The following is a 25,033-nucleotide window of genomic DNA, read 5'->3' on the forward strand; positions in this document are numbered from 1 at the left end:
GCACATGAGTAGTGCCATTGAAGCCAATAGGGCTACTCGTGTCCTTAAAGTTTGGCACATGTTTAAGAACCTTGTTCATTCAAAGCCTAACCCGTAGAGGAAAAAAAAAAGGGGGGGGGGGAATGTTTTTCTGTAAAAGTCTGAATACATGGTATATCTACTCTCAATCATTTAATGACAAAGTCCATAGTTGAGAAGCATTTTTGTAGTGACTAATTTTTACAAAGAAAAAGTAAATGATTTACAGTTGAAATTTGTTGTTTTTCTTTTTGTTCAGAGCTCCTATATGCATAGCCATCTGGCTGATCCTTCTGCTTTTCCTGTTCTCCTAGTTTTTTTCTTTGCTTTTGAAATACCGACTTGGCATAAAATTAACCTATTTGCTGAATAAATTGTAAATAATGGAAATAGGTCTTCGTGGAGACATTCAGTGTGTTCTAATGGAAAAAATCATTTGCAATCAGTTTTCTTATATAATGATGTTTATATACCTGTACTTTCTCCTGTATGCTAGAAGGACAAAGATCATGGCTCTATCAGGAAACCAGCAGCTGTTTGCAAAAGGGATAAATGCTGTTTTGGAATATCCAATGCACAGCCATTTTAAACCAAACCAGGAGTAGTTTGTTTTAGTTCTGAGTGGGGGAAAGTCCATGCAAAATGTTGTCAGTGTCTGTTTGGAAGGGCCATATTACTCCTCATTGTAGCATATCTATGAGTGAGCATCGTAGGTCATCCCAAACCAGTGCCATCAAAACCTTTATGCTGCAGTACATGACATTGTCGTTTATCTGTAGATCTCGCATTCAGAGTCTCACTAAAAACTATTTTAGAAATATTTGGGTGTTCTAAATATGAAGTTAATTGTACTATTTCTTTGTCTCTCTGCCTGTGTTTGCCCAGCCTTTCCTACTCTTCCTCAGAGTAGGAGATTCCTTCCTTCATGCCCAGGATGGGGGAGAGGAGCTGAGGTGAGAAGGAGGAGACTGAAAAAGCATAGTCTATAGTGCCTCTCCCTTTCTGCAGTGCTTCAAAAGGCCACCCTGCTTCAGGCAGCTGCAAAACTGGTGCAACCATGTCTGCAGTGCTAGGTGTGCAGGGAAGTTAAATGCTTGAAGAAGTGAGTTTGGCTGCTATGTCCTTGATCACACTGACTCATCCTTGCTCACACTGACTCATCCTCCAATGGCTGGAGCATTTGGGGATAAAGAGGTGTTAGTACTGATAGAGGTTCTGCCAAGCTACGCATAGTTTGGGGGAGAGGGAAGGGATCCCTTCCTCCCCCCGCATCTCCCAAATTGCCTCTCTCATTCTGGATACGCTTGTCCCTTCTTCACGGCTTTGTATCTCTGGGTAGGAGGGGGAGAAGTCACTGGTGCATCTTCTTCCAACCTACAATTAATGCTGGATTTTGTGGTGCTTGATCCTCTCTGACACCAGCAGCTATGAGAGCCCTGTAGAGGCTCCTCGTACCTCACAGCTACATCATCTGGGCTGCTTTGTGAACCTCATCACCTTCTCTTGACAGGAAGGAGCACTGTGGGGCTCACTCTCAGTCATTATAGTAGCATCATGGGTCTCCCCCTCACCACAGTTAACATTTGGGGTTCTTCTTTGAGTAATGTCCCTATGATTGCTCCACACCAAGATATCTGCGAACCCATGCACCCTTAATTGCAGATTTTCATCACCAGTTCTGCAGGTCCATGCCTGCACCCTCCTCCCCATTGTGCTCTGGGGCAAAGTATACCCGCTGCCTCTCCAGTTCCTTCTCAACCTGTCTGCAGCTTATGACAGAGCATAGTGGTGTCTGTTAGCTAACTGCACAGCTTGCTGCCTCTCTCCCTTAATCTTTTCTTTTCTTTTCTTTTTTGTTATTTAGCGCACTCTGTGCATTTGGGGGCTTCCCCAGCCTGCTTGCTGAATGAGGCAGGCATCTCATGTGAAAGCTTATATTATAGTTAATGTATAATAACGCATGCATATCGGGGGGTTGAGAGCAGCGAGATACAGTTGCATTGGCAACATGATCTTTGCATTTCCTGCCTTTTTTGAGTGCATCACTTTGCAATTTTAATGCACTTTTTTGATTAGCAAAGAGAAACAATTTAAACATACATAGCATATATATTTCGAAAGCAGGCTACACGTTATTTGAGTCTGGACCAACTATGTAGATCCTTGCTTAAGAAATTCAGAGTATTGAGTCTTTCCAGTCATATCTTGTTAATTACCTTGGTGGAAAACAACATAAAAAGAGAATAAAATTATCAGAGCTGGCCAAAGAGAAGAGTTTGCTAACAAGAGATTTAGCTGAAATAAATAAAATCATGTTTTATGTAATAAAGCGGAGGATTTTTTTAAAAAGATTCAACAAGGATGATCGCAAAGCAGGCAAAACAGTTACTTTAATCTGGCAGCCCCACAGATGCTGTACCCAAGGCAGGCCCTTTCGAAGTTTTCTAAGAAGGCCTCAGTATCATCACCTGCCTTGTAGGTGGGGAACTTTCTGGGATGGGAAGTGGTACCTGGAGAAGGATTGCTAGGGTTTGTTGGTATATTCCGCTGAGCCTTTATCTTCTCCACCTCCTCCACATGCTTCCTCTCTTTTTCCTTCTCCTCCTCCACATGCTTCCTTGCCTCCATTTCCCTCTTGTGGGCAGCCTCCTGTACTTCCTTCTCCAGCCGCATGAGTTCTATCTGTCTTTCATGTTCCCTTTGTTTTTCCTCAGCCTGAAATTTGGCTAATTCCAGCTGTAGTCGAGCCGCGGATTTTGTCATTCTAACCTCTCTGTTTTTAACTAACTTTACACCTGAGGTTTAGAAATAAACAAACAAAACTTGGCTGTAAAATTTTGCTGTGGCCAGTCAGGATTTTTAGACAAAGCACTATCATCATTCAATAATCATTAAGACAGCATTATAAAAGGGGAATGGTCAAGTGTAGGCAGCGAGTGGAAGAGTCTTTTAATGTCCCCACTAGATTTTTTTCATCATTTGTCTATTTTTATAAAGGTTGGTTTTAATAAGCAAGGCCAAAGCAATTGAAGTAGAAAATTCACCCACTGTCCCCACAAGAAGGCTTTTGCAGAGCTTTTTCTTTACTATAAGCTTGATGTAGACTGCCTTGATATTTATGCCTTGAAAAAAAGTAGAACAATCTGATATTTAATAGGCAGATTTTATTTGTTTTTTAAAAGCACGCTGAAGAATGCTAAATATTTATAGCTTCACAATCTGCTAGGCCATCTTTCCTTGGCAGTTGCCTTATTTTCTCATTGCATACTGTCTCCAAACTTCACACTTGCCAGCAGCAGGTAAGGAAAGTACTGAATTATGGAAAACAGAACAAAAAAAGTGTCAGAAAAAAGCTGATTCTTAATTTTGTCTTTTGGGGAATTATCAGGCTGAGGCATTTTATCCAGATTTAAATTTATATATTTTTGGTATAACCCTAACCCTAAACTATGTCCATTCCCTACTTTCAGACCTAGTTAAGAGAAGAGAGGGAAAACAATGCCATAATTAAAAACATATTTAATTGAACAATTCGTGTGCTTTGACAGTACAATTCAAGAGAGAAATCTCACATCTGCAATAATTACCATTTATACAAGGAACGAGTTCTTGGACAAATGTACAGATTAGCTTGTCACTTAATTTTCCTAATGATATTTCTGGATTCAACATAAGAATGGCCATACTGGGTCCATCTATCCCAGTATCCTGTCTTCCAGTGCCAGGTGCCCCAGAGGGAATGAACAGAACAGGTAATCATCAAGAGATCCATCCCCTGTTGCCCTTTCCCAGCTTCTGGCAAACAGAGGCTAGGGACATCATTCCTGCCCATCCTGGCTAATAGCCATTGATGGACCTATCCTCCATGAATTTATCTAGTTCTTTTTTGAATCCTGTTATGGTCTTGACCTTCACAACATCATCTGGCAAAGAGTTCCACAGATTGACTGTGCATTGTACGAAGAAATACTTCCTTTTGTTTGTTTTAAACCTGCTACCTATTAATTTCATTTGGTGTCCCCTAGTTCTAGTGTTATGAGAAGGAGTAAATAACACTTCCTTCTTTACTTTCTCCACACCAATCATGATTTTATAGACCTCTATCATATTCCTCATTTAATACGAGGCACTCTAGTTCACCCATCTTATAATTTATAGTAACTGGAGTTCCCTGCCCTGGAGAGAGATCCTCAGTGTGAGAGGATACCATGACATCTTCTGGAAGGAGGGTCTCATCTATGGGATTGTTTTCTTCTGCTCCAGTTGGATGCTCTCCTTCTCTGAGACTTTCATCCTCCTCAACAGCACAGAGGCTGTCAGACCAGGGGTTGGGACTGTTTTGCTGTGTCCTGGAAAGTCTCATCTGTATACCTCTGTGTCCCTTAGCTCCTCCAGGTCAGCCACTCTGGTATCCAAAGCCCATACACGGTCTCTGAGAGTCAGGAGCTCCTTGCACCAAACGCAAACATACACCACCTGCCCATAGGGCAGGTAATCAATCATACATGCCACATTGAGTACATTAAACTGGAAAGCCCCCAATCTGTTGCTGGACTACTGCCTGCATTCTCTTTATTTTTAATCCTGCAGCTCATTCTTTTGTTGATGTTTTCTTTTTATCAGGGGGTGGTTTTGGCATGAAGTTTAAGGAAGTTTAAAAAATGTTAAATGAATCTAGCCCCCCTTCACACTCTCCCTCCAAACTCCCTCTCAAAACTCCCCTGTTAGCTGCTTCTGTTCGCTGGCTTCTCTGGTTGCTTAGGCCAAGGTCTGGTCTTTAAATGAAGTGTAAACCTTGAGCTGATATAACGCATAACTTAAGCTGAAAGAGAAGCAGGGCTGCCCTGGAGTCTAGGCAGTGATGTCTTTCAGCATCCCATTTCTTTCAAGAATAGTTATATTTAAGATTAATGGTCTCAAGGAGATATCCTAAGGCATGCTGCTTGTGCCATTTTTACTGTCGGGGTTGTATGTAGAGAGATGGGGCTTAATAAACTGGATATCCTTTCGTCTGAGTTGAGGAATAAAAATGAACTGAAAAAGGGGGAGAATAAGAGCATCAATGAATTGCCACCTGCTGATGCCCCCTGGTAGCCTTAGGACAGTGTCTCCTTGCCTCAGTTTCCCCCTCAAAGGGCTTCTTAAATATACACTACACACCCTTTTGGGGGGCCATTCACAACACCCCTTGTTGGGGTCTGGGTTTATTCATAGAAAATAAAATTCAGCATCCCAAAACAGAGTCCATCTCTCTACCCTCTCATTGGGTCACTCCCAGGCCTTTCCTGCCTGTAGTCTCATTTTCCATTCCCAAGGTCTTCTGCTGGAGCCTCTTCACTACCAGCAGTTTGTGTCCAGCTTTTCCTGCTCTGGTCTCCCTAAACAGACCCCCTTCACTGCAGCTACCTACTGCTCCTTTATAGAGGAATCACCTGATCTCTTCCAGGTGTGCCTTTTCAGTAATCAGGGTTGTCTGGCCCCAGGCATTCAGCCCTTAAGAGCAAGCCACCCTCTTACAAAGAGTACGATACAATGTTTGACATCTGTCAGAGATATTCAGAGAGTGAGAATGTGATAGATGAGTTGCAGATAATCTTACCTTTGAATTGGGATTCTGCAGAAGTACACCTGTTAGGATGATGATTTTTTTTGAAAATATACTACATCCTCACAAGTTTTATGACACAAATAAGGGAAGTGTTTTTCACAAATTAGGAAACTCTCTCTGAGAAGGTGGAGGGTGTGTTTTAGCCTGCAATGGATCTGTAAGTAAGGAGAGTGTCAAAACGATTTAAAACGTCTGTATTTTGAGATAAGTAGCATTTGTTCTGTCTCTTGCCTGATGCCCATGGTAACAGGCTATTATGTGTCCAGACAGGGATGTCTCAAAGAAAAAGAGGGTTTTATTGCTGGCTTTTTTCCCTCCCACCTGTTCACTAATTTTGATGTGCATACTGGTTCTGGTGTTGTATAGTTATTCAGTTACATGTAATGTGCCTAAGAGAGGTTTGCACAAAACCCTTTTGGCCCCCTATTACTTAAGCAAGAGGAAAACCAGTGGAGTACTTTGAAGAGGAGAGAGAGTTTGGTTTCCATGGACGTGAGATTCGTTCTCTAGAGCCCAGATTTATGAAGCTGTTTATGCTTCTATGCTCTGCACAGTGAAAATATTTGATTGAATTGAACATACATGTTTGTTAATATATACAATTTACTCTGTTATTTTGTTTCCTCCTGTTCAAATCTTTTATTACATAAAACAAGTTGCCAAGTGGCTTTTGAGATTTTTCTTGGTCCTATTTAACTTCTATTCTATCTCTTCTTAATGCAAAATATTACCAAATTGTTCCATAGTTCTGTCATTTTGGGTTAATTATTGTAGTAGAATTCAGTGGACGGTGTTTGAAACTGAGGATGTGACTGAGGTCTACATCTGTAGAATCTAAATGCTCTTGAGGAAAGTTGATTTTTTTGAACTTTTTGACAAGAACGTGTCCAAAAGACTGGGACTAATGAGCCGTATGGAGAAGGATAGAATATAAGTCTCACAGTATTTATAATCCACTATTGTTTGGAGAAATGGTTACAAGAGGCAAAAATTGATTTCTTTGAGCAAGCAGTAAATTGAATGCATTTTTCATTGGCTGTGCTGCAAAGATATGTGGGCTTTAATGGACATTCTCTGCAACTTTTTATTTATAACCATTTGAAGCACACAAGGCATGTTTGGCCTCCATATAGATGATGCAAAAATAAAACTTAAGGAAATATATATTCATACAAAATTTTTTAAAAAAAACCATGAAAATTTACATCCACTCATTTTTTAAAAAACGACATTGAAATATACATCCATTAAAATTCACAGTCTGTAAATAAATTTGAGGAATATGTCATCAGTGAAAGGATTGGAGGAAAGAAATAATTACCCTGGCATTTCTCAGTGGTGTTCAGTTAAACACAACTAATCCTATTACAGTTATGAGTCTTTCCATATTTATAATGTATTAGGTATTGTACTGTCCAGAAGAACTCAAAAGGAAATGAGAGGGATCAAAGCAAATTTAATATTGTAGAAGGCATTTTACTTAAGGGCAGTGATGTCCCAGCAATCATCATCATCAAGCCACTAAATTCAAAATCCGTAATCACATACTTCTAAATGATCTTGAAAAGGACCTAGCATCATCAAAAACATTTTAAAAGCTACTTTATCCCCTTCTATATCACATTTAACTCTCCAGGGTGAGGAATGATGCTGTACTTTTCAAGTCTTCCTTCAGAACAATTCTTTCTCTTCTGATCTCAGTTGTACCATTAGTTTAGGGGAGAGAAAAAAATCCACTGACTCTGGAAGTAAATCTTTTTCTTCCTCCTGGCCCCATTCATAATACCATCTTCTGTGTGAACTGAAGGGGAAAATAATAATTAAATTGCCTCCAAATGTAATATAGTTTTAATTTTGAGATTATTTCGTTAGTTACCACTAGCCTTCATTTTCTAATTAAGAATTACAGGTAGTGCTTTTTGTCCTAAGGGAGTTCACAGTATACATACAGAAATTACTCCACCCACTACTGAAATGCAGCTGCCCTTACAACAGCATGCTGGCTGTTTTACAGCACACTTTTGCAGTAGTTTAAGAAAGGAAGTTAAATATGCTGTATCCAGATGAAACTGTATGAGGAGCTTAGACAGGCAGGAAGTAATTCCTCCAATTGGAATTTAGCCAGGACAACAGTGCCAGCTTGTAAAGTGCCATGGAATTGTTAATGACTATTAGAGACTATTAATGACTACTGGAGACTATTAGAGATCACAACTTCAGTTTTACATCCCATCCAAAAAACTTCATCTTCAGAAATACACCATGCCAGGGTATATTTTCTGTGAGCCAAATCAGTATTAGAACTAGCTCTAGCCTTGTCTACGCTTTGGAATTTTACAAAAATAATTCCCACCTCTAACCTACATTGTTATGGAGAAAACCTGATTACGTGACTAGAGTATTCCTGAGTCTGCAGGCAGCCTAAAACAATACCTCTGAGATGTGCGAACTGTCCCATTCAACTCAATTGAGTGGCTAACGCTTATACCTACCAATAACAATTTAAATGGCAACACTGTTAACTATTTCATTACTTACCATTTTAACAGACATGTCCAGCAAATGTTAAAAATGTATTATTTGGCAAAGGGAATTATTAGAAAGTTTATCATCAAATGGAGTTGATAACACATGGGTTGTATGATAAATTTGGTATCTGAAATTTTCGTGTCTGAGAGTTGAGGACAAAAACTTTGATGTTGCCCCCAGTTTCTTCTAAAATTGAAGGCCTGGGCTATTTTTTCAGTTTATTAATTTTCAGATTTTTAAGTTATAACACTATTAGTTGTAACCAGTTGTATTTATTTTTATTAATACATAAATCTGTTCATGCTGTGATGTTGGTCTTATTTTGGGGGAGGCTTCAAATTTCTCATGAAATGTATCTTACTGGGAATATTGTAGAATATGGTTTTATATTGTCAATAATTTTTGTTAGAGAATGAGATGTACAACATACTTTTGCCGAATGAGTCGCATATGTGAAACCAACAGAAAAAGAATTCAGTATCAAAAATACTGCCTTGTGGCGTAGTCAGTGAAACAGTTCTGTTTTTCTGTCTAAGCTATAAGAAAAGACCCACTCCCACACAGATTATCTCTGGGACCTCCTGGAGCTTGGCATGTCTGTAGCAGAAGAATTGCTCTCCTGCAGACTTCTTAAGTTCCACAAGAGAAGAACTCCACTCCTTTTTGCCTCTTATGGTCCGCAGGTTGGGAACTTCTCTCTGGACCCTCCTGTAGACCTTGTAAGGCCTACTTGCCCACTGCCCATCAAACAGACCTGTTTCAGAGGTATATTCATAATAGGCTTGATTCGCCTCTCTCAGTCAAGTTGAGTAATGTCTTATTCCACAAGTAGTCTCAATGAAATCACTCATCTGCTTGTGGAATAAGGTGCTATTCAACACAGGTGAGGCAATAGAATTGGGTCCAGTTGTTTGCATAATAAATAAAACAGATTATGTTAGGATTGTATGAAAAATGCAATCATTTTTCAGTTCTTTGGTGTGTGTTGAGATTGATAGCACTGTTGAACTGACTGTGTGTGTGAAGGAAGGAAAATACTTGCTGGTGGAATCTTTGAGTTTTCTGAAGTAGGAGAGTTCAGAGTCAAATGTCTAGATCCAAATCTACTACTGTGGCTTCAGTGCTGGATCAGATCCTATTTTCTGGTTCTGACTGGGAAGCTTCTTAAAATCTCCTGGAAGATTGTTGTGAGGTTTCAGTCTAAATTGGTAGACCAGCTGCTCTTGTGAAACTCCTCCGTACCACAGTCTTATCATATTTATGCTATTTTGGTACAATGCATCCATTATAGAACAGTTGTCTTTCATCTCCAGGTGGTAATTGAGATATTGTACTCTTGAGTCTTTATTGACTGCCTAACAAGATCTGACTCATAAATGTATTTAGCTATTTCTGTGAACCAATGAAAAGATAAGATAACTGAGGTAATTTTTGAAGTTGGTCTAATAAAAGATATTACCTCACCCACCTTGTGTCTTTAATACCCTGGGATCAACACAGCCCTAACTGCAAGTGAAAAGATGGTTAGTCTTTTTTATAATTGCACAAAAGAAAAACAATCCACATATAACAAAATTATAATTACATAATAAATATCATATCCTACTATAAGTACCATGTTGACATTTTAGGAGATTTCAGCAGTTGAATCTGAACCCAAACTGCAGACTAAACATAAATCTGATTCTCATACCCTCTTCTTAACTCATTTAGATTGTATACTAGGTTGCTTTATGTTGTGTTGTTTTTTTTACAATAATCTAATTGCAGCAAGTAGGATTCATTACGTTATATATACTACAGTCACTTCCACTATATTTTGAAAATAGACATTTTTTTTTCTCCCCACAGTTCCCACTAACACTGGTATCTCTGTCTAATGAGTCAGCTAGTGGTAACTTTAGAAAGAAAACAGTGGGGAAAAATAGTTTTCCTCCTTCTATCCAGTTGCCAAATGTGAGTAGGTTATCCTTACATATACTGCCATCTTAGGTCACTTTGGCATCGTAACAGTGTTGTTGGATCCAGTATGTCAAACCCCCAACTACTCATTTTTGTTTTTTCACCGAAGGATTTGTGTGTAATGGAATATTTTAATTAATACAGTACAAGGTGGTGTGATGTACAGACTTTGGGATGATTGAGCTATTCATGAGTGCCAAAGCGTCAAGTTAAGTTATTGAAAGAGGTGGCAGTAAATAAATATTTGTTATGCTAGCACTCAGAAGGCCCCGGTTGGGATTGGGTCTCCATTGTGTTAGGTGTTATACAAAATAGAGAAAACAGACAGACCTGTTCCAGATTGTTTACAGTTTAAAGTGAACAATTATCCCAAACAATATCAATTAAACCTTATCTCCATCATGTCTCCATCAGGAGACAGTTAAGAAGAACAGTTTTTCTCTCTCCTCCTTGTAACAATCTTTATGTACTTGAAAGCTGTTATGTCCCCCCTCAGTCTTCTCTTCTCCAGACTAAACAAACCCAAGTTTTTCAATCTTCCCTCATAGGTCATGTTTTCTAGACCTTTAATCATTTTTGTTGCTCTTCTTTGGACTTTCTCCAATTTGTCCACACCTTTTTGAAGTGTGGTGCCCAGAAGTGGACCCAATGTTCCAGCTGGGACCTAATCGGCACGGAGTTGAGCAGAAGAATTATTTCTCGTGTCTTGATTACGACACTCCTGCTAATACATGTATTCAGTATATGCTGTTTATACAAAAGACACACACTTTTAGAAATGTGTCAGAGTTTTAAAAACTTGTATCGAGACAGTTCTACAAATCCAGGCACTGTAATTGTCACAAGTCCAATTGTACAGGGCTCAAAAAGGGACCAAATTTAAAATGAATAAATCTAAAACACCTCTAAAAATACCTAAAATAGCTTTTCTATGCCTGAAAATGTCACAGATTTAAAGTGAGATTTCTTGGGATTTCTAGAGCTAAGATAAAGTGCTGTGCCTCCTAATGTGGAAAACTAGAAATCTCCCCTTTCCTATAATATAAATGTCCTGTTTCTAGCTTTGCAGTTTGAGAGAGAGAGTTGAAATCATTGAGATAGAACTAAATATTGCCCAGTTTGAATTGCTTGAAGACCATAATTTAGCTTCCCCGTGTTTATATCTCACATCTTGCTAGTAACTGAATTTTGTAAGGATTGACTATGGTAGCTGTGTGGTGAAAACCATCATGACACTTTGCACTAAATGTTACCCTTGCATGGTCTCAGTGGGGGTTCAGACCTAAATGGGAATTGAGACTGAAATCTCTTCCCCCTAATTGTCACTACCTCTCTGACCAGGGAGAACTTTCAGAAAAAGATTGAAGCCCATTGGTAGGATAGTGACAAGGTTGCACTGTCATTACCCTGCTGTAGCTATTTTTGGTCTCTGAGGCTGTTAGTACAACACCTTTTACAAGTTTTTTTTGGTTGGTTGGTTTTCTTTTTAAGGTTTAAGGGAAAATTTAGTCTTAATTTTACTAGTTTTTCTTGGTTTTCTTTGTTGTCAAAAGAGTTTCTTTTCTGCGTGTTTACTCTCCTATTAGCCAGGATATCAGAAAAGCAAAGAAGCATCCAATGGCTCCTTACTGTGCCTGGAAGATATCCCTGCTGAGCAATCATAACCAATATTGGTCACTATGGCTTGAGTATGCATAAAAGAGGCATCAGGACACAGCAAGAGAGTTCTACCCCCAGTCTCTGCAAGTCCATGTCATCTTTGCAGGAGTCTATCCAGCATTATGAGCCTCTTTACTTTCTAAGCACAGTTTTTATAGGTTGGTCTATTTGTATTAGTCATGCATCAGTAGCACAAAAGCTAATGTGTCTACAGCACAGAAAGATGAGTCTCATTTCAGAGGGCTGCTTTTTAAACCAAATCCACACAAATTGGTGTATCTTGCTTGCCTCCTATTTTGAAACTCTTAAAATGACTCTCTAACTGACATTCTTATTTGTTGCATGTTAAGGTTACCTGCACACGCATTCATTCTTCCTGTGAAATTCGATTTGTGTGCACATAAAAAGTCCCGGTGTGTTATGAAATTGTCATCAAACACAATTTTGTTGTGAGAAATAGCATCATTGAGATTGGTTCCTTTTTAACTCCTTATTAATATGAAGCTATCGTAGCATTTTTACAGCCCTATCCAATGTGCCCTCATTTGCAGTTTTCATATAGCTTTTTTGTGCTTCTGTGTTTGAACACAGTGTGTATGAAAGGTGCCAGCTTTTCTGCCCTGGAAACTGTAGTCTGTAATCCACAGAAGAGATATAACATGAACAGTGACACCACCAGCAGCAGCAGTGACAATGCACTGCTGCTTTCACCTGAATGGGTCACCTCCAACACGTGGGTCATTCAGGGAATGTCTGCACTGTGGCTGGGAGCAAGCCTCTCTGCTAAACCTGCCAACAAGATTGGAAACTATGAGTGGTGGTTTTATGATGTAAAGCTTTGTCCTCTGGGAATAAGACTTAGACAACCAAATTCATTTCATGTAAACACCTAGCAGCTATCCAATAGTAATAACTTTTTGGTCACTAGAAAACAGGGCTATATTGAATCAGTAACCTAGAGGAAAAAAGTTCTATATCCCATTTTCAGTTCTATGGGTCATAGGGTTGCCTTTCTCATACAGTTTACTAACAGATGGAATTGCATTTGACCAAAAGCATACCGGTATAAAAGGAGTGAGAGAGGTCTTTAAAAATCCATTAGTCCATGAACAGACATGTTCAGAATGCGCTACTCCAACTGGTGAAACATAGTGGATCTTAGTAGAGTTATAGGGGTAATTGTTGAAAATGGCTGCGTTCTGGGAAGATTTTTGTATAAATAGCACAGATCTCATGTTGACATTCTTTATCTTTTCATATCAAAGGGAAAATTCAGTTGTCCAGGTGGTTATTCCATGACAGGGAGGCAGCGAGGCATAGTGTAAAGTGCAGAGCATTGGGAGAGAGGGTTCCTAGAGTATAATCTTTACTTTACCTTTGGGTTGTGTAACATGGGCAGATTCACTTAACTTCTCTCTACCTCATTTTTTAACCATATGTGAAATAGGAAAATAACACTTCATGTGGGATATGGTTAGGCTAAAATAACACTTGTGAAGCCCTTTGAGATTTTCAATTAAAGAGTGCCACAGAAATGTATATATGTAATTTTAATAATAATGATATAATTAAAAGAAAAATTATCCAGGGATCCCAGACTGTTTTTAACACTTAGTTATCCAATTTTGGGGATGTTAATCCTACAGGATCAGGAGTCCAGATTGCCCGCGATTATGCCAGTGAAGATGTCACAAGTCCTGGCATTCTACAGTAGACGTTAAAAAGATGTTCTGAAGTGATTACGTTTTCTATGTAAAAGTTGTTTTAGGTTCCTCCCCCTTTGTCATAAATATACTGAATTGTCTATACAGTAGTTCTTAAGGAGAAAAATGCCACTTCTTTGGGCCTAATAGAATATAATAATTCTGTGTTGGGGAGGAGAAATTTTGAGCCATCACTGGTAATATAATTTCATCATTATTTTTGATAGGTAATAGGAGCTAATACTAAAATTTTGTACATTTACAGCACCTTCCAGCTGATGGTAGTAAAGTTTCATAATACCTGTTTTACAGATGAGTGTACTGAGGTACAGAGGCCCTGATTCAGCAAAGTACTAAGTGTGTGAAGACACTGAAGGCACAGTCAGATAAACAGGGTTTGGGGTGAACCAGAGCGTGATCTATTATATGCACTTCCATCTGGGGATTGGACTATAACAAATATTTTAGCTTTTAAATCCTTTGAAATGTTAACTTTTAAAAATCGGATATAAACAGTGTTTAAAAGTGTTTCTCAAACTACCACGTTCCACTTACCAGTCGCTTTTTTTTTTTTGCGAGACTCATTACTGCTTCAAATGAGTGTTCCTAAATGAGCTTTACTAATGGCCCATATTTTAGCTGTGACCATACAGTTTGATGGATACAGCTGATGCTAGTAATGTAGGCCAGTGAGAAACAGCTGAGGTGATAATGACAGCATTTCACTTAACAGTGTATTGGAGACACTTGGCAATATCAGCCTCCTGCCTCTTCAGCTGAGGCACTAGTTCTCAGATTACTTAATGGGCTGATCAATGCAGACCATTATATTACATTTGCCATTCCCATTTACTGAAGCTATACAGGCCCCTTACCCTGGTTTAGGAATCTTAATTTATTGCTACACTAGAATCATTCAGAATGCAGCACAGTAAATTGCCATAGCCCTGTGCCAACAGTGGACCAAGAAACACGGGTTTTCTTTCTTTCGGAGTTGGTTTCACTGCTGATTTATTAGTTTGTCTGACAGGGAATAACTGTCAAATCTAGCAATGTTACTGTTTTCTTTCAGGTGACTTTGTTGCAGACAAGGGCATACATTAGTGGCATTTTTAAGGCTTCCTTTTAGAAGTTGTAAAACTGCGATGATTGGATGTGTTTCTTTTGACATTGGCACTATTTTCTAGTCCAGGATATCAAGGCTTTGACTTTTTTGTGTTCAGTTCACACAATTTTATTATGAAACTGAAACCTGTCTAAGGTTGCAGTTTAGGAAGTTGTCCCTGTTCAGGAAAGCATTTTAGCATATCTGTAACTTTAAGCATGTGTGTAATGTTAATTAACATGTTTAATTGCTTTCCTGAATAGAGATGGATAGGATTTAAGCAGATGCTTAATTCTTTCCTGAATTCAGGTCTAACAGACGAATCTGTAAGTTGGGTAGAGTCCTGTCACTTGGGTATGCTGCTATTTTTTGCCTTCAAATGACTGTCAAGAAATATTTAGTAAAAAAGAACAAACGCTTCCTCTCTCTACAGCAGTGGTTGAAGGTATGACTGGGCCAGATCCTCCATTTACACCTGCTGAAGATATGGCCCACTGAGTTCAATGGCAAAATACCATCTTGTAATTCAGTTATGAACGAAACGTCTGTATATGGGAAAACTAAGTGCCTCCCTCTGCTCAGGAAGCTTTGACAGCCAGATTTGAAACAAACTTTCTCTGCTTTAAGGTTCTGAAATATTTGGATACTCTTTTATAAGAAACCCAGTTCTTCTGAATGTCAGAAATGTCCCAAGAAAGTTTATTTTCATGAGACTTTCAGTCCAGACTTTTTTTTAAAGAGTGTTTGAACCCCTGGATGCTTATCAAACCTTGACATCGTTCTTGTTCCCCCCTCACTTCTTTGGTAAATCCTGGTCACAGTACCATGCCACCTTGTTTTGTTATAATATGCTAAATAACTTCTACCAAAAAAAGTACAACAAGCAGAGAACCTTTAAAAAATCAAAACTATCAAGAGTTAAAATGTAGCCAGTTCTTAATATTTATTTTGTACCGTACATTTGCTTATGCTTATCTGTGTGTCTGCTTACTGACAAGTTCAAATAAATACCCCTTCTTTTTTTAAGAGTATGACAAATCTATAGAGTCCTCAAATTACTGTCCTCTCTTAAAAAAGCTACAATTAGCACATTTTCTCACGCCTGGTAACATTTCTATTCATTCAGAAATTAAGTAATTTTATGAAAACATTTGTTTATGCTTATCTCTGTCTGTTTGCTGACAAATTCAAATGAAAACAAAGATTAAAGACAGTAGGTTTTTCCGCTTCATTAAATATTGCTTAATTCTCTAACCTGGGATCATTTCATTTACAGTACTAACTAGTTAATTCTTAGCAGGAATGTTGTGGTTTTTTAAGTATAACATCCAGTATATTAATTGTCTAATTAATTAGATTTAAATTTAAACACCTGTGTGTGGTATGAATGTGTCATCTTTCCAGCAATTAATATACAGAAATAGAACCAAAACATCACTGATGAAAAAACTGAGATTTCATTGGGCATGAGATAAGCTGCATTTTATCCACATGGCTGGATATATGATACTTTGATAGATTAACCCATGCTGTTAAAAGGTGGTGTTCATTGTATCTTCATGTTCTGAGAGCATAAATGCAGAAAGTCATCTTGTGACATTAGGTAGCTACAGATATACATGTGAGAAAGTTTATTATGCGCTTCATTAAAAGCGTTATGGATAAGTCATAAGATCACTGTTTGTATTCTGATATTGACTAATTGCAAATGCATAATGAAGACTTTGGAATAAAAGCCTCCCTTTTGTAAAAACACTTAATTTAAAAGTGAGTTTGGTACGCTGAGATAGCCGGGAATTTGCATCTTTACCTTATTAGTTGTCATCTTGGTTTCAGACGCAGAGTCCAACTGATACAGTGAGAGAGAACAGACAAAAGTAGGACTGAAAAAGGATCAGAAATAAATCATTCTATTGGATGCTAAATATGGGATGATTATTTTACAAGTTATTATTGGATCAAATGCTTCGAGCAATTGGATGATACAAATCTTGTAATTTGATATAAGAGCTGAGGAATTTTTCTGTTTTGCTTATAACCAAAGAGTTTAATCTGTATGTGCCGCAAAATGTGTTTTCTTTTCGGGGGTTTTTCCTCAAACTTTGCTTCTCTCATTCTCTTATAGTCACCAGACACAAACAACCTGTTGGGATCATCCTAAAATGTCTGAACTCTTCCAGTCCCTAGGTGAGTACACTTCTTTTACATAAACAATTTTATGGAGTTCATCTAACACAGAGGTCCCCAAATTGTGGGGGGTGCCCCCCATGGGGGCACAGAGGACTGTTCAGGAGGGTGCAGCTGGGGCCCGAGCTAGCCCCCCCGGGGGGCGGGGAGCAAGCACCACCCGGCTCTGCTGCTGGCCCCAGGCTCTGGCTCCGCTCCTGGCCCCAGCCTTGGCCCCCTTACCCCGTCCACATCTCCTCTCTTCCCTTTGAGGCACAGCCCTGCTCCCAGCCCTGGTTGGTGGGCAGTGTGCAGACAGGGGTCGGGGGGGCATGAGCCAGAAAAATGTGGGGACCACTTCTAACGGGTTGACTGAAAATCTCATTGTCTGCTGACCATGACTGAGCTGTCATGAATTTAACTAAGCATACCTGGCTACGTGACTGAAGACTTAGAGCTAGGAAACTTTGTATTTTAATCACACAATCTGTATTGTTATTCAGTAAACAACTTTAACTCAATAGAATGTTTTCCGTGATGTTACCTTGTAATGTCGTGTTTGTTTTATTTATTTAATTTCAAATAGCAATTATATCTCTATCCTCGGGTGATCATAGGACTCAGGCTCCCTGTGCATTTAAGCAAGGATGCATAGCCTGTAGAATGCTAAGGTTTGCAATGACTCAGAGCAATAAAGCCTAGTTTATGATGGTAGGGTAGGGCTGGTTCAGCAGCATACCTATGTAAACATCTGCATTTACTCTGAAATGCCCTCTGTCTGAGGAATGCAAGGATAAAACGTTATTAAATTGGAAAAGATATGACTGTATTTAACAGTTTGTAAAATTAGTAGTATATATCTTTCTGACTGCTCATCTATCTATCCATCCATCCATGTTCCCATCTCAGAGTTGTTAACAAAATCATTACATTATGGAAATCATAGCTAGGAAGACTCTTGCTAAACTTCACCACTCAATCACTTTGACATTTGTTGTATCATATCCCCTATCCTTCATTTGTACATTGTCTGTTTTTAGATTGTGAGTTCTTTGGGAGATGGACTTTTTCCTCATCTTGTCTGGAAAATACTGAGCACACCATTGAAAATGTAATAATATCTAAGGTCCTGACCCACTGAAGTCCAGGGGAAGTCTTTCTGTTGACTTTAAGGTCCTAATTCCATGGCTGTCTTTGTATTTTGATTTGAAATATAGTATTCCTTCCTCCTGTCCAGCTTTGTAAAATGAAATTAACCTCAAACTTTATTGATATATGATGATTTAGGAAATTGTATCAAGGAAGACTTGTGGATTTCTTGGTATTGGTGCTTATTTAGAAACCACTAATATTTCTGCTCTGTAATATTTCAGCTGACTTGAACAACGTACGTTTCTCTGCATACCGTACAGCCATCAAAATCCGAAGATTGCAAAAAGCATTATGCTGTAAGTTTATCCTTCAAAATGAATTAATCACTCTGTGCAGTACTTGGGGGAAGGAGGGTGGGCCTGATCCTAAAGACACTAACATCAATAAAAAGAAAGAGAGAAAAAGGTGGGGGGGTCAGATGTCTCCTTGATAGTTCATCATTCACACCAAAAAATGACATTAATTGCCCGTGGCCCTTGTCACTGTTACGAATTAACAAAGTTAATGAATACAAAGGAGGGCAGATCAGCGGAATGAGCTAAATTAACTTGCTTTCTCCCCTGGTTATTTTTTGAAAAGCAAATGGGGAAAAAAATTGAAAATGTGCATCATATATATACAATCCATAGTGTGAAGTGATACTATGCAATAGGAAATTACTCTTATTAAGAAGCTGATCTCTGATCATCAAGTCCAATACTGGGCTATTTCATCATCTTTTATAACTGTTATACTTAATACAAAAATATTTGCCCTGACAGAAAATGACTCTTATTGTGTGAACTTCAAATTGTGTAAACTGCTCAGAGTTGGGGTGCAGGTAAAGGATCTTAATGTCTGTAAATTTACTTTAGTCCATTTTCTAACTTTATTAGATGGGTTTGCTGTAAACGTTCCTTACAAATAGAGGAAAGTTGTGGAAAACAAATACACTACTAATAGCAATAGTTTTCACTTTATATAGTGTTTTTTCTCTGAGGTATCCAGAAAGCAGGAGTGCATTGCACATGCTCCGTATTGTACACTCTTTTGAGAAGTCCTTTTGTGTTATTTCATTATTAAAGTGTGGTTTAAAGGCTTGTTTTTAAGGTTGACATGTACAGTTTTGGAAGTCTTAGAAGTAGCATATCTGGGGATTTTGTTTGGTTGATTTTAGAACTGTCCTTCTGATTCAAAACTGTCAATTGCTTCCTCATCCTCAAAACAAGATATCCCAAATTCTCATCTGAGTGGCCTGCTCAGGGCCTTAACTTCCTTTGAGATTTATCCTTTCACTCAGCATTTCCCCTGAATTCTTATGAATAGTCAGGGTAAGGAAAAACAGAAATATACTGTTTTGGCAGAGTTAACTTGGCCTTGGACTGCTGTCTATTGCTCTTAAGGAGGTCGGTTTCAGTGGAAAATGAGGAGTAGTGCTTTGATGGTTTGTTCTTGTTTTTTTGAATTTGTGAGGGAGAAGGCGGGAGGGGAGGGGAGATGCAGATGGGGAAGAAACTGGGAGGGAAGTGGACGACGGAAGGAATAGGAAACTGGAGGAAAAAGATTGATGAGGAAACGAGGAGGGGACTGGGGGAGACACAGCTAAAGGTAAAATAAAGAATAAAAATGGAAAGGAAAAAGCCACTAAATACATAGAAAAGGAAGAAAGACAGGAATTAAAAGAGAGAACAGCAGTAAGGGGGAGAGACTGGGTAAAAACAGGTATGATATGGGAACCTTGCCAGTGTGAGGTATTGAGGGGGTTATAGTAGTGCATGAGGGGGCCAAGACTTGGATTTGTTATAAATTTGGCAACAACTGGCTTAAAATATTGTATGGCTTTTGTAGCTCCTCTGATTTGAACTCAGGAATCAGACTCTTGTATTATAAATGGAATAATCAACTGTCAAGTGTCTACAGTACAGTAGTCTGTAGAGTATGTGGGAAGAAGTGAGAGGAAAGGATAGCCAGTCTGAAGTACCAGTGGAGCAAGCGATTGGCTAGGACTCCTGCTTGCAGATTCACCGCTTGGGGACTGTACTGGTTTCCCACCTCTGACAACAGGACTGCAAGGTTTGGGGGGTGGCTCATACTACAAAGCCTTCGTTTCTGGAGCTTTTGGAAAGAGGGGTCACAGCAGCCATTTGAAAGGCAGTTGCCGGAAGGAAGGAGAAATCAAAATATGACAGGTGCAAAAGGAATATTCAGACTCTGCTCAGTGGGTTAGTGGTAGCACTTTTATTTTTGTTCTAGGTCTCTAACCTTAGTTGCATGTCCAGGATCCAGCTGACTGGTTAGTACAAGTCTCCACAGAACTAATGAAGTGCAAAATGACTACAAATGACTCAGCTGAAAAATGTCACTTTACAAGGTTTCTCTCTCAAAATCCAAACACAGTGCTGACTTTCAGCCTGACCCCTGCAAAATTGAAGTGGAGATACTAACCATCCATCTTAATTCATGGTGCTTTTAACAAGTTTTGGGGAAGAACCGCCTTCTCTTTCCCTCCTCCCACATTGCAAAGTGGGAAGATGCAGGAATAACAGCACTTAGCTCTTATATAGTTCTTTTCATCCATAGACCTCAAAGTGCTTTCCGAAGGAGGTGTAAGTATTATTACCATTTTACAGATGGGGAAACTGAGGCAATGAGAGAAGAAGTTATTTTCCCAATGTCACCCAGCTGACCAGCAACAGAACCATGAACAGAACTTGGAACAAATTGATAAACTAAACAGTATTAAGTCTCCAAGACTTGATGGTATTCACCCAATAGTTCTGAAGGAACTCAAATGTGAAATTGCAGGACTACTAACTGTCATCTATAACCTAACATTTAAACAAGTTTCTGTACCAAATGACTGGACGATAGCTATAATGTGATGCCAATTTTTAAAAAGGGCTCCAGAGGTGACCCTGGCAACTACAGGCCAGTAAGCCTCACTTCAGTACCATGCAATTTGGTTGAAACTATCGTAAAGGACAAAATTGTCACACATAGATGAACATAATTTGTTGGGAAATAGTCAACATGGTTTTTGTAAAGGGAAATCATGCCTCACCATCTACTAGAATTCTTTGAGGGGGTCAACAAGCATGCGGACAAAAGAGATCCAGTGGATATAGTGTATTTAGATTTTCAAAAAGCCTTTGACAAGGTCCCTCACCAAAAGCTCTTAAGCAAAATAAGCAGTCATGGGATAAAAGGGAAGGTTCTCTCATGGATTGGTAACTGGTTAAAAGATAGGAAACAAAGGATAGGAATAAATGGTCAGTTTTCAGAATGGAGAGAGGTAAATAGTGGTGTCCCTCAGGGATCTGTACTGGGCCCAGTCCTATTTAACATATTCATAAATGATCTGGAAAAAGGGGTAAACAGTGAGGTGGCAAAATTTGCAGATGTACAAAACTACTCAAGATAGTTAAGTTCCAGGCAGACTGCGAAGAACTACAAAAGGATCTCTCAAAACTGGGGGACTGGGCTACAAAATGGCAGATGAAATTTCATGTTGATAAATGCAAAGTAATGCACATTGGAAAACATAATTCTAACTATACATATACAATGATGGGGTCTAAATTAGCTGTTACTACTCAAGAGAGAGATCTTGGCGTCATTGTGGATAGTTCTCTGAAATCATCCACTCAATGGGCAGTACCTGTCAAAAAAGCGAACAGAATGTTGGGAATCATCAAGAAAGGGATAGATAATAAGACAGAAAATATCATATTGCTGCTATATAAATCCATGGTACGCCTACACCTTGAATACTGCCTGCAGATTTGGTCACCCCATCTCAAAAAAGATATATTGGAATTGGAAGAGGTTCAGAAAAGGGCAACAAAAATGATTGGGGTATAGAATGGCTTCCGTATGAGGAGAGATTAATAAGACTGGGACTTTTCAGCTTGGAAAAGAGGCGACTAAGGGAGGTTATGATAGAGGTCTATAAAATCATGAGTGGTATAGAGAAAGTAAATAAGGAAGTATTGTTTACCCCTTCTCATAATACAAGAACAAGGGGCCCCCAAATGAAATTAATAGGCAGCAGGTTTAAAACAAACACAAGAAAGTGTTTTTTTCACGCAATGCACTGTCAACCTGTGCAACTCCTTGCCAGAGGATGTTGTGAAGGTCAATACTATAAATACTATAGGGGTTCCAATACCCCTACTTATAAATACCCAATACTATAGGGGTTCAAAAGGGAGCTAGATAGATTCATGGAAAATAGGTCCATCAATGGTTATTAGCCAGGATGGGCAGGAATGGTGTCCCTAGCCTCTGTTTGCCAGAAGCTGGGATTGGGTGATAGGACATGGATCACTTGATAACCTGTCTGTTCATTCCCTTTGGCGCACCTGCCATTGGCCACCATCAGAGGACAGGACAGTGGGCTTGATGGACCTTTGCTCTGACCCAGTATAGCTGTTCTTAACTCTTATGTCCTGAATCTCATTGTCTCTTGTGTGAGAATGTAGCTGTCAAGTTGAAGAAAGGAGAGACAGCCAAAGAAATCTGCGAACTTAATTGAACATGTGTTTTGGAAAATGGATTTATTTAATACAGAAGGAGGACTCAGGAGGCATACGGATCGCTGAGAAACGCATTGCTGTTTGCACCTCAAAGCAAACTAATCTGAGGAATTTTCAGCTTCCAAACACACTTTCTTGCCTCCTTTACCCAAACTCTATATTTGCTAGCCTGATTTTATAGACACTTTCAAAAATCTATGTTGTTCTTTCTGTCACTGTTTGCTTACAAATGAATACCTGACATCCAGCCAAAGGTACAGTTTGATTCCTTGTGACCATAGTAATTAGAACATTTCTGTTCTTAGGATTACTACTGAGATATTTAGAGCGCACCATCAGCAGATACTTCAGGGTAGCCTATATATAAAGAGAGTCAAAATGATAAATCTATAATTCTGCTTTTGATTTTGGGGTTTTTTTAGGAAGGGTGCGGACATGTCTGCTGTGTCTCTCTCATTCACCCCTTGGACCAAGTTGTCATTTGCCTTCCATTGAAAAAAGAAAATCATTTCTCATAATTTAAATGTGGAATGTCTCTAAAGGTATCTGAATGTACAACACTTCAGAAAGGCTTATGTCTGGCTTATGCACTAAGGCAAAGAAAGTGTCAAATTGAATCACTACAAATAGGGTCACTGTAGATTGTGAAATGTGCCAATTTGCTGTCACAGCTGCAGAGTGCATAACTGTGAAAAGGCCTTTTTGAGAAGAATGCAAGGACAAAACTGAAGGAGTGTTAAGCCTACTGACACTTAATGAACTTTGACTTTGAAGTGTAAATTGGTAACGCAGTAGTAGAGCTGCATAACCCAATTAAGTAATACATAATTTAAGGACCCTGCTGGAATCCAGGTTTTGGGCTGTCGTTTACAGTCTGTGTCCATTCAACAGAAAGATAGAATTTTAATGGTAAGAGCGAGTTAGTGGAGATAGGGCTTCCTGGGTTCTATTCTCCCATTCTGCCACTGGCTCACTGTGCAACTTTGAACAAGAAACTTAACTTCTGTGATATTCATCCATCTCTGAAACTAGTATAATATACTAGTAAAGTGCTTTCAGATTTTTTTCATGTAAGGTGCTATTTCAGTGCAAAATATAATTATCAGTAGCCATGTACAGCAGCCAGAGACTGACCTAGTTCATTTGCATGGATATGATGGAGTACACAAAATTGTCCCTCTAACTTATTTGCTGCTGTATTAAAAAAGTTGACCTTTTGAGAAGAGAGATTTTTTTTTTCTGTCCACTCATCCACTGGTATAGATTTGCACATGAACTGAAAGAACTTCACTTAAGTGAGTGCGTGGTATTGCGACCTGGTCCACAGGTCTGTAGAATTCAGTATACTGTCTCTGACTGAGGGCAGTACCTAATGGCTTTGTATGATTACCTCCTATGTCCAGATTAAACCAGCCAGATGAGCAGTGCTATACATTGGGATAGGGTAAATTCCTTCTTGCCATACTCCACAAGCAATTAGTCTTATCCAAGACATGATTACACTTGCATTGATTTATTAGCTTAATTTACATAACTATGAAATATTTCCTTTAAGTGCTCTAACTATACTGCCCTTAAAGTGTGTTCAGTTCCTTCATGTATTGTGAGGTATAAAGCTTAAAAGCTGAATTCCTCCAGCATCTTAAGCGCTGCTGTTAGTAGAAGATCTTCATAAGCATAACATGTCAAGTCCTAGAGTCAACAGAGTAGCTCTATTATCTGCTTGCACAGAGGTATTCATTGCAAAGGCCACTGTGTTAGGAACATCCAGTTCCAGACATTATTACTTCCTTTTTAGCATTCAAAAGGGGTGGGAAGTTCCCGTTGCCCTAATGAAATAAACTAACAAGGATGAAGATGTTCTGTTTTAATACTGGGGAAGTTGCAGTTACCAACACAGAAAGAATAATAATACAATTTATAAGGACACCAGTTATGACAACCTTACAATTCTGAAAAAAGAAAAGGAGGACTTGTGGCACCTTAGAGACTAACCAATTTATTAGAGCATAAGCTTTCGTGAGCTACAGCTCACTTCTTCAGATCTGAAGAATCTGAAGAATTCTGAAGCATCTGAAGAAGTGAGCTGTAGCTCACGAAAGCTTATGCTCTAATAAATTGGTTAGTCTCTAAGGTGCCACAAGTCCTCCTTTTCTTTTTGCGAATACAGACTAACACGGCTGTTACTCTGAAACCTTACAATTCTGAGTTCTTTCCTGTATTTCACGCACAGGGGGTGTGAAAAAAATGACATACTCTTCAACCCTCTTGGACTGGATATGTTTGAAGATTGATAGTACTTTATAGTCTTGCTTCTGACTCCCCAGAATATGAAATAAAAGATTATTGTACTGTGTATGTTTCAATCTTTGAATTCTAATTTTCTTGTGTGCCATTTTGGGTATATTTCACTCATTTCAACTACTGTATAATGTTACCCTGATACTGCAAGGCATAGTAGCTACCATTCCAACAAATGGTTTGCTATAGTTAGTCCTCCCCTATCCAGCCTGTGCATGTGTAGTGTTTTTTCCCAAGCCTGAGATATCTGACAATAACTTCTCCTTCAAAAACAACCTACAAGAATCTAATATCTTGTATGGATGAGTGCTGTAAA

At 38.9% G+C, this 25,033-nt stretch overlaps 1 protein-coding gene across 9 annotated transcripts in view; it reads left to right on the forward strand.

Annotated features, from left to right (window-relative positions):
• The window catches only part of UTRN (utrophin), a 587,274-nt gene that overhangs the window by 452,177 nt on the left and 110,064 nt on the right, over positions 1-25,033 (forward strand). For all 9 annotated transcript variants that reach the window (XM_073337527.2, XM_073337525.2, XM_073337526.2 and 6 more), the window contains 2 exons: positions 16,710-16,771; positions 18,124-18,198. In XM_073337527.2, the coding sequence (XP_073193628.2) occupies positions 16,710-16,771; positions 18,124-18,198 (137 nt within the window). The remainder of the gene's footprint in view (positions 1-16,709; positions 16,772-18,123; positions 18,199-25,033) is intronic.

Source organism: Lepidochelys kempii, chromosome 3 (assembly GCF_965140285.1).
Source record: "Lepidochelys kempii isolate rLepKem1 chromosome 3, rLepKem1.hap1, whole genome shotgun sequence".
NCBI classification, from domain to species: Eukaryota; Metazoa; Chordata; order Testudines; family Cheloniidae; genus Lepidochelys; species Lepidochelys kempii.